The sequence below is a fragment of the Strix aluco genome, chromosome 1 (genome assembly GCF_031877795.1).
Source record: "Strix aluco isolate bStrAlu1 chromosome 1, bStrAlu1.hap1, whole genome shotgun sequence".
Taxonomy (NCBI): domain Eukaryota; kingdom Metazoa; phylum Chordata; class Aves; order Strigiformes; family Strigidae; genus Strix; species Strix aluco.
The window spans coordinates 157,571,531-157,584,579 of NC_133931.1; the positions used below are offsets into that span (position 1 = coordinate 157,571,531).

General features: G+C 39.8%; 1 protein-coding gene across 3 annotated transcripts in view; it reads right to left on the reverse strand.

Annotated features, from left to right (window-relative positions):
* The window catches only part of PDCD6IP (programmed cell death 6 interacting protein), a 31,863-nt gene extending 18,814 nt beyond the window's left edge, over window positions 1–13,049 (reverse strand). For all 3 annotated transcript variants that reach the window (XM_074841932.1, XM_074841924.1, XM_074841940.1), the window contains exons 1-5: window positions 12,667–13,049; window positions 6,636–6,690; window positions 4,791–4,860; window positions 1,386–1,513; window positions 638–791 (exon numbers count right to left, since the gene is read on the reverse strand). In XM_074841932.1, the coding sequence (XP_074698033.1) occupies window positions 638–791; window positions 1,386–1,513; window positions 4,791–4,860; window positions 6,636–6,690; window positions 12,667–12,872 (613 nt within the window). In that variant the 5' untranslated portion in view covers window positions 12,873–13,049. The remainder of the gene's footprint in view (window positions 1–637; window positions 792–1,385; window positions 1,514–4,790; window positions 4,861–6,635; window positions 6,691–12,666) is intronic.

Sequence of the window (13,049 nt, forward strand, 5' to 3'; positions counted from 1 at the left end):
TAGCGAACACATCGGACTTGAAGACACTTAAAGAAAACACAAAGCAAGGCTCAGAAATTAGAGAACTGATCTGTAGTTATGCAGTGGAATTTTACCGCAGAATTTCACTTTCCAAGATAAACAAGGCATTCTCTAAGTTAGACTGGTTCAAATAGTTCCTCTCAAAAATAAGAGCAATCAAACAGAATTTGTTTCCCCTAAACTCTGAGCAAACTTCCTAAGTCATACCTTTCTTTCTAAATTCTCATGAAATCATTCCCCAAACACAGGAGGAAGGGAGTAGTGGTAAAACCCCTATGCACCACCTCTAGTACTCTCAGTTCTTTTAAATAATGTCTTTTGTTCTCAAGAGGAAAAATAAAAAAATATAAACTAGCAAAAGCCTTTGTAGACATAAAGACTTAGGGTTTTGGACAACTGCATTGTCAGGTGAATCTCAGACAAATTCTGAAGTGGCATCTGTAGTTTGTGTTTAATGACCTGCAACTGGGGAAGGGGGGAAAAAAAAAAATCAGTAAACACAAAAATTACAACTTCTGAAAGGCCCTTTACAAGCTCTTAATAACTTACACACTTGTCAGTTTTTGCGGAAGTTGTAATGAGCTTTTAAATACACAAGCTGAAAATTAAGACATACCTCTTGTAGCTTTCAAAAAAAAGACTTCTTGGGCTTGAGCCAGCATAATAAGACTGAGAGTTCCAACTGTGTCTGGAGAGATGTCCACTGTAGGTTCTCGATTCAAGGCTGACAAAACTGTGTCTTTAATGTGTTGGAAAGCACCACTCGCAAACTAAGTAAAACAAAATAATATATTATCCTTCATGTTTCCAAACATATTTTTTTCTCTTACAAATATAATACATACAACAATTTCCCCCAAAATAGAGGGGTTTTGGTATATGGTCTCCCATTTATTGTTTTGCCCCTAAAAACAATTCCCTGTGACTTCTTGTTCTTGAAGCCACTTTCACCTAGACGTTTATCGTGACAGACTATAAGTAAAGGTATACTGGCTACACCTTATGGCATAAGAACATGGAAAATGTAATGCATTCCACCAAAAAGAAAAGAGATTACTACTGTATAACTTGTTAAAACTAAAATTTATACTAGCTAAAATTTTAAATCTTAAACTGAAGGTTATTAGCTACCAACATGCTTGGGGAAAGGGTTATAGGGAACTGTATTGAACAAAATCCTTCAGAGCTGGTAAATATGAGCCAGGACCAGGTACTTTGCCAATCCACCTCTGCAATTAAGAGGAGGAAAGTATGTATATATATTTATGTACGTGTACATATAGCTCAAATTGAGAGAGATACTTATTTGCTGTTCTAAGATTAGTAATTCTGAATTCCTAAGCATAAGTAGGGAGCATTTGTACCTGATAGTGCTTAGCTGCAGCTTTTAGTCCTTCATCGTTATCTAGGTTCTGTTCTGCTGCAATCTGGCTTGCCAGTGCTCCACAGTTGAACAAAACGCAGGTCTTCTCATACCCCAAACTTGCCAGAGCTGCAATCAAGACCAACAGTTACCCATACTGTTAAGAAAATAAATTTCAGTCAATTCATCCTACAGATGAGGCCAACACTACTAATAGCTGTACTTGAAGATATCAACAGTTTCAAGCCAAAAAAAACACCACAGTCATAGTAAACTTTTGAAGTCAAAGTCATCTTCATTATGAAGGCTTTACATAGTCTAATTTTGTACTTTCACAAAACGTTTCCACATGAGGAACTATAAAGCATGGCAAGAAGCATGGAAGTCTTTCTAACTAGAGTGCAGCTTTTTGGCTCCTGAAGATACAGAAACACACACATTACTGAAGAATAATCTGAAATAGGAACTTCCATGCAATAATCACTTTGCAATAACTGCCCAATTACATGCTCTTACTGTATCTTAAATGCAAGATTAACTACCCTTCTCTCACTGAGGCCAAAGATTTTTACATGCTCTGTCTTGCTATCTATTGAAATGCAGGGACTTTTTCACCTCTCAAGGCTATTGTTTCAGATTGAAAATGCTGACAAATATCTTGGTTATACATGTACTGAAACAGATAAGGGTTTGCTTAATTAAAACGTGCTCACTAGGCAGTAGTCTGTCCTAACTCAACTCCTGTAGTACTTCATAGTCCCAGAGGATGGAGCCCACACGTCTAGAAACAGCAATACCTGAACAGGAACCATTTTGAATCTATTAATTGCTTTCAAAAGGTTATGGACCATATGCAAGCACTGGAAAATCTAAAGCCTGTAGATATTAGTTTCCTACTACTGTTAAATACTGTCTAGACACTCCTCTTGTAGAAAACAGAAAACTACTGAATTTTCAATTTCACAAACCCGGGTACAACTTCTAAGTTATCCTTAAAACATGAATGTACTGAAGAGGCACATTTGTTTTATTTCACCAACATCCAGCCTCCTTATACAGCTACATATTTACCTAATGTATTGCTGAAATTTCATGTCAGTACTCCCTGATCAGCACTAAGTTTTCAGACAAGCAGCCATAAATCTGACATGCCATTTTCCCCATTTTGTTTCCCTGAGTGAAAAGTGAGTTACACAGTCACTGTGTTTCATCATGATAATAATCACTTATCTGTATCATCTCTATTCTGTAGTTTACTTTGCAGAATTTTTCTAAAAACATCTTGTACAACTTACACATCATTCAAAAGACTAAAACAAACACAAGAAAGGGAAGAAAATACAGCTTTAAAGCTTCTGAAGTGCAGCAATATTTTATATGCTGAATTACTTTATACTCTGGACTGCATCTCCAGTGTGATTTACTACAGTGAGAACAGCTGTTTAGCAATATAGCTTTTCCTCAGACTCATCTGTTTATAGCTCTACCTATTAACTAAAGCCAACATACTTCAGATTACATGCCATGCTGTGAACTGGGTCACTTTTCAAGCAGTCACAGTATCTGTCAGCTACCCTTGTGATACAGACTTCGGATTCAGGGCAAAATGGGAAGAAAACCATTTGTCACCATAGCAAGAGCCAGAGCTCTCAAGTCACACCCCTGCATCGTGGCCCCATGGAAGTCAAAGGAGTTTTACATTGAATTTCCATCTGGAGACAAGATTGCCTCCTCTTAAAAGTCAACAGAAGCTTTGCTCCCTCAGTAACTGAAAACTTTGCTTTACACTGAGAAATCCCACTGCTAATTCTGATCTGTAACGAAGAGATACACACATGCTATAGTTAATCTGGAGAGCAGCACCTGGATAATCTGCACTGTAAAGACTAAAAGACTCCTTTTGCTAATTTCTTTCCACTAAGATCTGCTTTAAAGTTGCAAAATAAAATTTATCCCATTGCTTGTTAACTGAGCATTACTCACATCTCAGTTAAGAATTTCTTTGATATTTCACACGGACTGTTGCATAAATCTCTGGCCATCTGCCTCACAGATTATTTAGACTAGTATATAATTAACCTGCAGACAAGCAAGCTTTCTCAAGCTGCTGTAACAAGACATTTATTCAAGTTCTCAGGGTAATCATTATGTTATGATTACTGATTCTTTTTCTCACAATTATAGATCTCTGGCCATTCACAGACTATGTTTAAGTCATAACTAAATATTGAGCTTTACTTTGAAACAGGTTCAATCGTCATGAAATGTTAGCCCCAAAGAAGATAGAATCAACCAAATTCTGAGAAAAAACACAGCATCTTCAGGAAGGTCTCCAATTATCCAGAAGAACAATTAGAAAATAAAGCAAGGAAAGGTGTGCACTACCTGCTTAGGCACAGGAATGTGCTTTATTGTTCCACCATACAGTTCACACAAGCACAACTTCAGCAGGTGTATTCAGAACATGGAAAACTGTAACTTTGGTAGCTCTTAACAGAGAACTATATAAAGGACACAAGAACTTTAAAAAACCTAAAAACAGAATAAGTATTCTAACATTTTTTTCAGGCTTTGTCTGGAGCTTCAAAATTGCGATGGTCATCTTGCAATGCTAGTCATGATGAACACTTAGATATAAATAGAAACACTAAAGAATGATGACACATGACTGAACAGCTCCTCACTTAACTCAGAAAGATTTAGTCTTGGTTTTTCTATTGGCAAGTGTTCCAAATCCATTTAATGATCCTGAATTTGCAGCACAGAATTGTCCCTATGTGACTAAAACGAATCCTAGACTCAAACTCCTTATGTTTGCAGGAACCAAATACCTTTTTTTTTTTCCTTTCTAAGTGTTGAAAATGTATGAAAATGTATGAAAATATTTTTAAAAGAAGTGATAGGAGAATCATTTCAGCACACAGGCAGACCCTCCTTTCTCTTGAACAAAATATGGTATCAGACTACTGAAGCCAGCGACCATCACTCCCCTTCTGGAGGGGACTCACTAACAAGCACGTCTCATGAGGATCTTACTCATTTAGGACAGTAAGAACTGGATTACCAAAAACCTACTAGTAAAACTTAATATGAACTATTTTGATTAATGTTAGTTGGGGTTGCTCCCAGAAAAAGTCTGAGGAGCAGGAAGCACAACTATTATCAGACTGCACTTGTACTTATGCCTTTAGAAAACTAATATTAAGTCTCAATTTTATAGCAATTCTTTGCATGGTACCCATTTACTCATTACCAGTGTTGAAGTGATTAATCTGTTACCAATACAGTTGAACTAATTTGAAAGCTATATTGAGAATAATAGGAAAACTATTAAAAATTCAGCTATATAAAAATATTCTCAAATTTTAATATCATTAATACTCGCACTTTCAGTACATTCACATACCCAATTTGGCAGATCCTCCAAAAAGTGATCCTTTATCAAAAGCATCTTTCCACGTAAATGTTACACAGACCTGAAAGTTGTGAAAAAGAAAGATCTTTATCTCTAAAATTAAATATGAAGTCTTCAGAAAATATCCCAAACTCACATATTTATCCTTTTATATTCTAATTGTGTAAAACATTTAATTCATTTGTAACGTTACAAACATTCAAGAAGTTTCAGGAAATCATCAAGAGTTATTTAAAAACCCCTTTATTCTACCTTTTTTCCTTCCTGTTAGTTTGCACAAAACATTTCAAGCAGAAAAGACAGAAATTCTCAAAATAATCTTACAGCTCTGGTCATATTCTGAGTGACAGATAAATTTATTTCCAAACCAAGATATTCCTCTCCCAAGAAGTCTGACAGTCTGGTATAATCACAGTTAAAGAAACCACCCAACCAGGCAGTTTCCACTGTTCCAAATTACTAGCATATTTGGAACTGTTTCGCGATACCAAAATTCACTCGTTTTTGAGTGAATTCAATAGCAGCATTATCGGGAAACACACTCAGGGAAGGGAATGCAGGTAAAAACAATGTGTTTTATATTACACTCCCAGCATATATTTCACCGACAATGCAAATACTTCACAGAATCGGCTTTGAACTTCCACAATTTGATTCCTTATTCAGCTGATGAAACTGGTTGTAGGCAACTGGTATCAAATCAGAAAAGACAAGTTTTAAAGTGGCTGGGCAGAATAACTTCAGAAAGAGCACAGTACTGTCTGATAACATATTTTCCTCTTAGCAGCAACGCTAGTTCAGGAAGTTCTGGCCCCCAGCTGCTCATTGCTGCTTCCACTGACTGCTTCTTCCCTCTGATGGAACAGTTTACAGATCTGCAGAACTTGCTCTTAAAGTTTTCCAGTTTTCCATGTCTCAGGGTTTGCAGGTCACCATATCAAAACATTCGCACACTAAAAACCAAAGTGAAGTTCTTGGCAACAAGCGAATGCAGCTATATGCAAAACTTAAAATCAGTTTGAACTGCATTAAAACTATTCCCTAACTTGTAACTAACCTCTAAGTCTGAAAAACTTTTTCTTTTAATCATCACATTACCATTTAAATATGATTTGATCAGTAAAGAAATGTAAATTCTGTCCTATTTGTAAACACATCCAAAGAAAGCCTACATCTTTTCCACCAAAATACAGAAGTCTAAAGATCTATTCCAGTCTCCATCTGAGGAAGACTTCAATAGGCAGGATTTAAGCTGAATTTCTCCTTACAGACAGGATTCTAAAGAAATAGTGTAAAAAACCTTAAATGAACACCATATCTATATAAAAATTATGTCATTTGTAGATGCAGAAGCAGGAATAAAATGGTAAGCTCTTAAGTGGCTTATTCTTTTAGCTGTTGTGAATGAAACATCTGTTCTACTTCCAAAACCAAAGATCATAATCCATCCATTACTAAAGGTTTTCCCATAGAAATTACTTTTTTTAAAGCCTTTAGAACATAGCATGAAATAGATTTCTTGGGAAAAAAAGAGTTGAAGAGTGATCAGTGCAGCACAAGTTGTCTTTTTGACCCAGACCGCAGTGACCACTAGCCAAAGCCAAAACATTTCTGAATCTGTAAAATGATGGCAATTACGGCCACTAGAAGTGAAATTGCAGTATAAACTTCATGACAGCACCGACTAGAAAATAAACTATGAACTATGAAAATAAGGCTCCAAGAGATTAAATGGTGTGCCCAAGAGAAGTACTGTTTAGTGGATTAGGTAGAGGCTGGGAAGTCATACATCATAGGTGTCATGATTTGGTTTAATGGTCTGATAAGTCTTCTTACCTGGTTTTCAGAGAATGGAAACTTTGGTTCAATTGAACACAGCTGATCATAGTATCTACAAGGAAAAAAAAAAACAGCTATTGAACAAATCAAATTAAAAGTTTTGTTTCTTACACTGGCATGTAAGGAAAAGGGCACATAAATCTCACACACAAGTTGTGAAGCTCATTTGTAACTATGGATGATTTGCAGGACAGACAGAAATTTTGCCTAAAGGGATTTTTTCAGTACAGGAATAAATTCAATAGAAGGCAGCCTTCCACAGCTAATGTGGAAACCCTGTCTCAGAGGAGAAGAGTATCACAGATGACGCTGACCCATTCCACTTTCTGATGGGGGGTGGATTAGAAAAGAATGTCATGCAAAGGAGTCCCTGTGTACATACAGGAAGACAAAGAGTACATTAGACATTAAGTCACGCTGCAAAAGTCAATTAAGTACAGCATTTAACATCATATTAACAAGCTACACTGCACACTCTTGATCTGAACATTCTATCCCACTACCCTACAATTTCTGACTCATCTGTTTAGACTTCAAGGTCTTTGAAGTAGATGCCATTTGCCTTGCACAGTATCAACGGGAGAGCCTAATCCTTGATAAAATTCTTTAGCTGTAAGCTTAGTTTTCATTAGAGTATATTGTAGCAGTCACAGTGAATTAAAACCAAAAGTTTTTCTGTGCCAATATTTTGTCTACTCACAGTGGAAGATGTTTAGGAAAGAAAGCCAGAAAGATAATATAGCAAGTATAGCATAGCGCCTCACACAATCTATCCAGGCAACAGTTAGTGAATCAAAGTTTTCCTGAGGTGTACCCTACACCTGCACCACTTGCTAAACATGACAGGCTGGATTCCAAACGGAAAACCTTTAAGCTGCCAACGGCTGAGAATACATGTGAAGCCTGTTTCCTATACTCTTTCTATAGTACTTGCCATATGGGCATACACCCAACATTGTACCTGTCAAATTCTTGTTTTAACAATTTATACTCCCAATATACAAAACACCTTGCAGTAATGAGTTTCACGGTCAGTGAAACTTAGGGTTAACATTGTCCCGGTTTCCTTGCGTTACATTATTAAATATTAATCACTATTGATCTAGACAGGAAGCAGATGTACAAGGCCTATGTTCTGCAGACAATAACTGTTTGTTTAAAAATTCAAGAAGCATTTTTAAAAGTCATAAACAACAACAGCACATTCTTCAGTGAATTTTATCTGCCAGCGTATATAACACTACAGATTTCTGACTTCAACTGAGCCACTGCAATTTAAGACGTGATATACTAAGCCATGTCAAAAGCTACAAAATCTGCAATAGTAACCCAGCAGGACTTCCACTAATAATTGAGCTGAAATTACTCCTAAGGTGAAAAAAAACCAAAAGTCTGCAGATATTTACTGTGACTTATCAAGTATGTGAAAGGTATAGTTCAAAAAAAAAAAAAAATCAAACTAGCGCTGATATATTTTAATGTTCTTCCTTCACTGCCTTTGGCCGGTCTCGACAGTCGTTTTCATGCAGTATCATAAAGAAAGCAAGCCTTCCCATGCTGTCTCTGCCTGACTCAATTTAATTTGTTAACCAAAAGCCACCAAGAAAGCCAAGTTGTCTTCCCACGTTCCACGATTACCCTGTCCTCTGCCATGAGGGTAGAGTCAAGAGGCAAAGCTTGTTAAATGGCCTGGCGAAGTTGGGTACGCCTAGGCCTTGGCTGTTTGCAGACAGACTATTCTTTGTATGTCAACAGAGCCACAAAGAAAAAGAAAATAAGCCAAGGAGGTGTATGTTCCTCCCAAATATGCACGTTGCTGCTGCATTTAACATCAATGAATACCAACAACACAGGGCTTTTTGTCTGGTTGTTTTTAATCAAGTTCAGAACTTATGTTACTATTTTCTTTACTATTTTAAACATGTGATGTCATTTCTTTTTATTAAAGAACCTGGAATTCTACTCAAGATTTAAGAGCTCTTTAAAAATCTGCAGACAAAAAGTAAAATCATTTTGTTTTTGTTTAGCAGTAGCTTACCTTATATAAATATAATGGTATGCATAAATTAAACATATATACCAATGGTAAATTAAGATTTTGACCACAGAAGAGCATAAAACAAGCAGTATAAAGCATGAAAATAAATATTGAAGGAAAGGCTGCATTTGATGCACAAGTCAGTTACACATTGAAGGTTGAGGGCAAAGGTAGAGGTGTTGTTTAAAACAAGATTTACAGCAATCTAACTATCAAGACACAAAGAACAGAAGTTGCCACACAACACAGATGAGCTTTGTGTGTTTGGCTGGGCCACAGTGATGAACTACAGGAAACCATGCAAACTTATCAACTGCCCGAGTTCCAACTACAGCAATGAAAGGGAGGGCAGATGTCAGCAACACAGATCTAGTTCTCGAAGTACAGCAATCTCTCACCAACACAGGCATTACACACTCCTAAACGCTAGTAAAAATGAGTTGCAGTCAGATGAGTTGGAAGTCAAGGTTTAAATTAGAATTTAATTAAAAGATACGTATTGCATTAAGAACTTCAAATCCTGTTCCTCCCTCAAAGAATCAGAAAGAAAAATCTCCTTCAAAAGAACATAAAAGAGACCAAGATCTGCCTTCGCTCTTCTAGATAAGAACTGGAGTCCTGAACTCACAGCTGGAAACCAGAAATGCAACTCTCAGCCCTCAGAGAATTTGACCATTCAAAATAAAACCAAGTCCCTCTTTTTTTTTTAAAAAAAAAAGAACTGCAAGAGTTGTTCGCAACTATTAAACTCGCACCACCACCCCATCCCTCCAGAAAAAGGAAATTAAGCCCAGGCTATCTTTAATATTAAGAGAGGAAGCAGGGAACCCCTTGAAGCTATAATTATACTCAGGATAAAAAAAAAAAAAACACCACACTAAATCAAATCTGCTATGACAGAATTTAAGGGGAAACATCTGTACCAAGCTCACCTACGTCACCTTCAGAGCACTCAGATTCTCACAACACAAAGAAAGCTTGGAAGCAGGCTGAGGTCTTTCCCAGTTACACTGTGCCCCTTTTCACTGACTACCTCCAATACTTCTCCAAAAGAAGTATTTGCATTCATCAGTGAAACAACAGCACACCAGCACTTTCAAAGCTTTACTGGTCACTGTCTGCCTGGGAAATGAGCCTGCAACTGAGTTCATTTCTTCCATAAAAGAAAAAATTATGCAGTAACTACTCAGTAAAACAAGGCTTCTAAAGATTACAAAACCGTGGACAAATCCTAGGTTAATTAGCAGAAGATTAAGCCCTCATTTCTTAACAGTTAAATGGTCTACAGTGCTCTACCAGCTATTATGGTTTATAAAAAGCAGTAATGAAGTAAATGTATGCAAAGGGTATCCACTTTTCAATTAGCTTTTCCAACCTGACTTCACTAACAAACCAGTTTTAAACTCCAACTTCAACAAAAATCTTGCTAAAGTTGTTACTTAAACATAAGACTGCATACAACTCTTACATAGCAACGGTAAAGTACTGGAAGTTGGAGAAGTAAGGGAATTTTCAGAGAAAACACAAGGTGCTCAGACGCTTGTGCTCTTTCAGGCATAAGCTCAGCTGGACGCTTCAAACTTCTGAGTGTGCAGACAGTCTGACTTTTTAAAGCAACTGCACCTAACAGAATATTAACAGAATATACATCAGAATATTCTTACAGGATAAGAACAAACTTACTTTCCAGCAACTGTAATGAATACAAATGGTCCAACAGGGACAAACCACTCATAACTTGTTAGAGGTAAGGGAAAATATACATCTGATTTTTTTATTTTCTCTAATTTACAGTTAATTCAGACCTTCATCTTATCCTTCTTCCACTGTAAAGGGAACAAATATTCTCAAATGATACAATTCAAATTGCAGATGGTTTATGAGAGGAGCTTCTTTGGGGCAGGGGTATCATTTGGTGTTTGCACATAAGATGGCACGCACCGGTGCTGAGCACAGTCAACACCCCATGACTACTGCAACAGCACCTGGGCCAGCTGAAGGCATCTGCTGATCACTGATCAACAGCAGAGAGAACAGATCGCTGCATATGGAACTGACTCAAATGAAAAACTGGTAATTATGCAATTGCAAGTGGCTTCCCTTCATTATTCAGAGAGAAAACCTGAGGTGAAGTTGCATACTATGGCTTGAATTAATTTAATGACCTGCTGGCACTAAAAGAGGGAGGTCCTGCTCAGCCCATTGGCTTCCAGCAACACTACTTTTACCCTCTTCTGCACCAGCTCTGATGTTCGTCTGACCTTCCACCGAACTCACTCAAGTTGCTCACCTGTCAGAAAACCACGTACACCTTTTGCTTTCCAGAAATGGTGCGAGAGAAGGACCAGAACTGAAGAGAGGGCCTTCTCCTTTTGGCAGTGTAGAGCTGCTAGGAGAGGGTCAAGTCATATAATGTGGCTGGGCCAACCAGGTATTTCAGATGGAAACTAATCACAAACCTGACCAATACCATCAGAAAAGGAAGCTCAATTCCAGAGTGCAAGGGAAGACAATAGTATGCCTTCCAACTTGGCTAGCAGGGTCCCTCTTTCGGTTCATAGATGCTCATTACTTTCCTGACCTTCAAAAGGCACGCACAGTAGTACCCTGAAAAGCATACGCAGTAATAAACAGAAATAGAACAGGAAACGACAAAGATACTGTAAAGCATGATCACTGCAGTCATAGCTTTTATAGCCTAAACACCCAGTGAAGGGTTGATAAGCTAAAAAAAGATCAATAACTCGTTTTACAAATCTTGCCTTCTTTTTAATATCACTTGCTTCTTTTCCATTCCCCTTCATTTTTTTAAGTTTATAAGAAGTTCTCGTGAACATCAAATGTATTTCTACTTGTTCATGATATTACAGAAACATGTCATGCCTACAAGTATTATTTCTCCCTATACTAGAAGATCCCTCTATCTTTTCCTTCTTTTAAAAAAAAAAAAACAAAACCACACTTGCTGCCACTACATAAAAACTCATATTCTGGTATTGCAATCTCTGATCCCAACTTTGCAAGTAGAAGTGTGTACACAGCACTAACCTAGTGAATGAATCACAGTGACCTCAGTGAGTAGATGAGCTACAAATAAATGGGCTCAAAAATTTCCAACACAAAGAAACAGAATAACAGGATTACCAGAGTAAGTCAATACTGCAATCTGTAAGTGTTCTAGAGAGACAGGAAAGAGCGAGTGCTTTTGTGAATGATGGAGCAGTTAGTCCTAAAGCAGGCATCATGCAGTTTACCGGGCAGAAGGCACAGGTTAATAATTTGCTCCTCTAACCTATGATAATTCCAGCACGATAGAGGCACCAGTAAACTTTCAGATAGGAAACTAGGTGTGTTAAGTAGAAAATAAAGATGTGACTTTGCAAATGTTAAGCTGCTAAACACAGAAAACAGAAGGAAAACATGACAAGAAAAAAAATACCGAAAACTGCAAAGAAAGCCGTCAGCTGTAACTGTAACAGCGTTACATTTTGCTAAGACACACCCACTCTCTTCTAAGATCATTTCTACCTAGACCCAGCGGCGAGCGGCACATTACAAACCCTCGGAAGGGGAAGTTGGCCGGCCCAAGGCCTCCTCTCGACGCCTCCCCCGCCCGCCCTGCACTACCATCACACGACACCCCCTAACGCCCCACACCCGAGCCGCGCGGTGGCGGTGGGGCGCCCCGGGATACCGCAGGACACCCGAGCGCTGGGGCGCCTGTCCCGGACACAGGCCGCGGGCGGGGAGGCGGGCCCGCCCCCCACAGCCCGCCGGAGCCGCCCCGCCCCGCGGGCGCCGCCTACACCTGGGTCCGCCCGCACCTGGTGCCGGCTCCGCCGCGCCCGGGGCCTGGGCCCGGAGCGGCCGCCGGGGCCCCTCAGCCGCGCAGGGCACCGGGAGAGGCCGGGAGCGGGCGGAGATGGGAGGGACGGGGGGGGTGTACTAACTGCGGCGCGGAGGGGTCCGGCCCGGCCTTCCCGCTCCTACCTGAGGAGGGTCTCGAGCGCGCTCTCGTGCTTGTCGAGCGGGCGGCCGAGCGCGCTCTTGCGGAGCCTGCTGAGCTCCTCGGCGGCGCGGCAGTGCTCGGCCTGGGCGTCGCCGCCCGGGTAGCTCTGCTGAATGAACTTGCACAGCGGCTTGGCCAAGTCCACCTCCGAGGCCTTCTTCAGCTGCACCGAGATGAAGTTCGTCATGGCGGCGGCAGCCGCCGCGCGCGGAGGGGGAGCAGGCAGGCGGACAGGCAAATAGGCAGGCAGGCAGGCAGCCGCCGACACCGCAGCTTCGCGCTCCCCTTCCCGCTCCGCGCGGCCCCGGCCCACCGCGCGCGCGCTGCCTGCCCGGACGGCGGCCCCAGCCCCACGCTTCCGGGA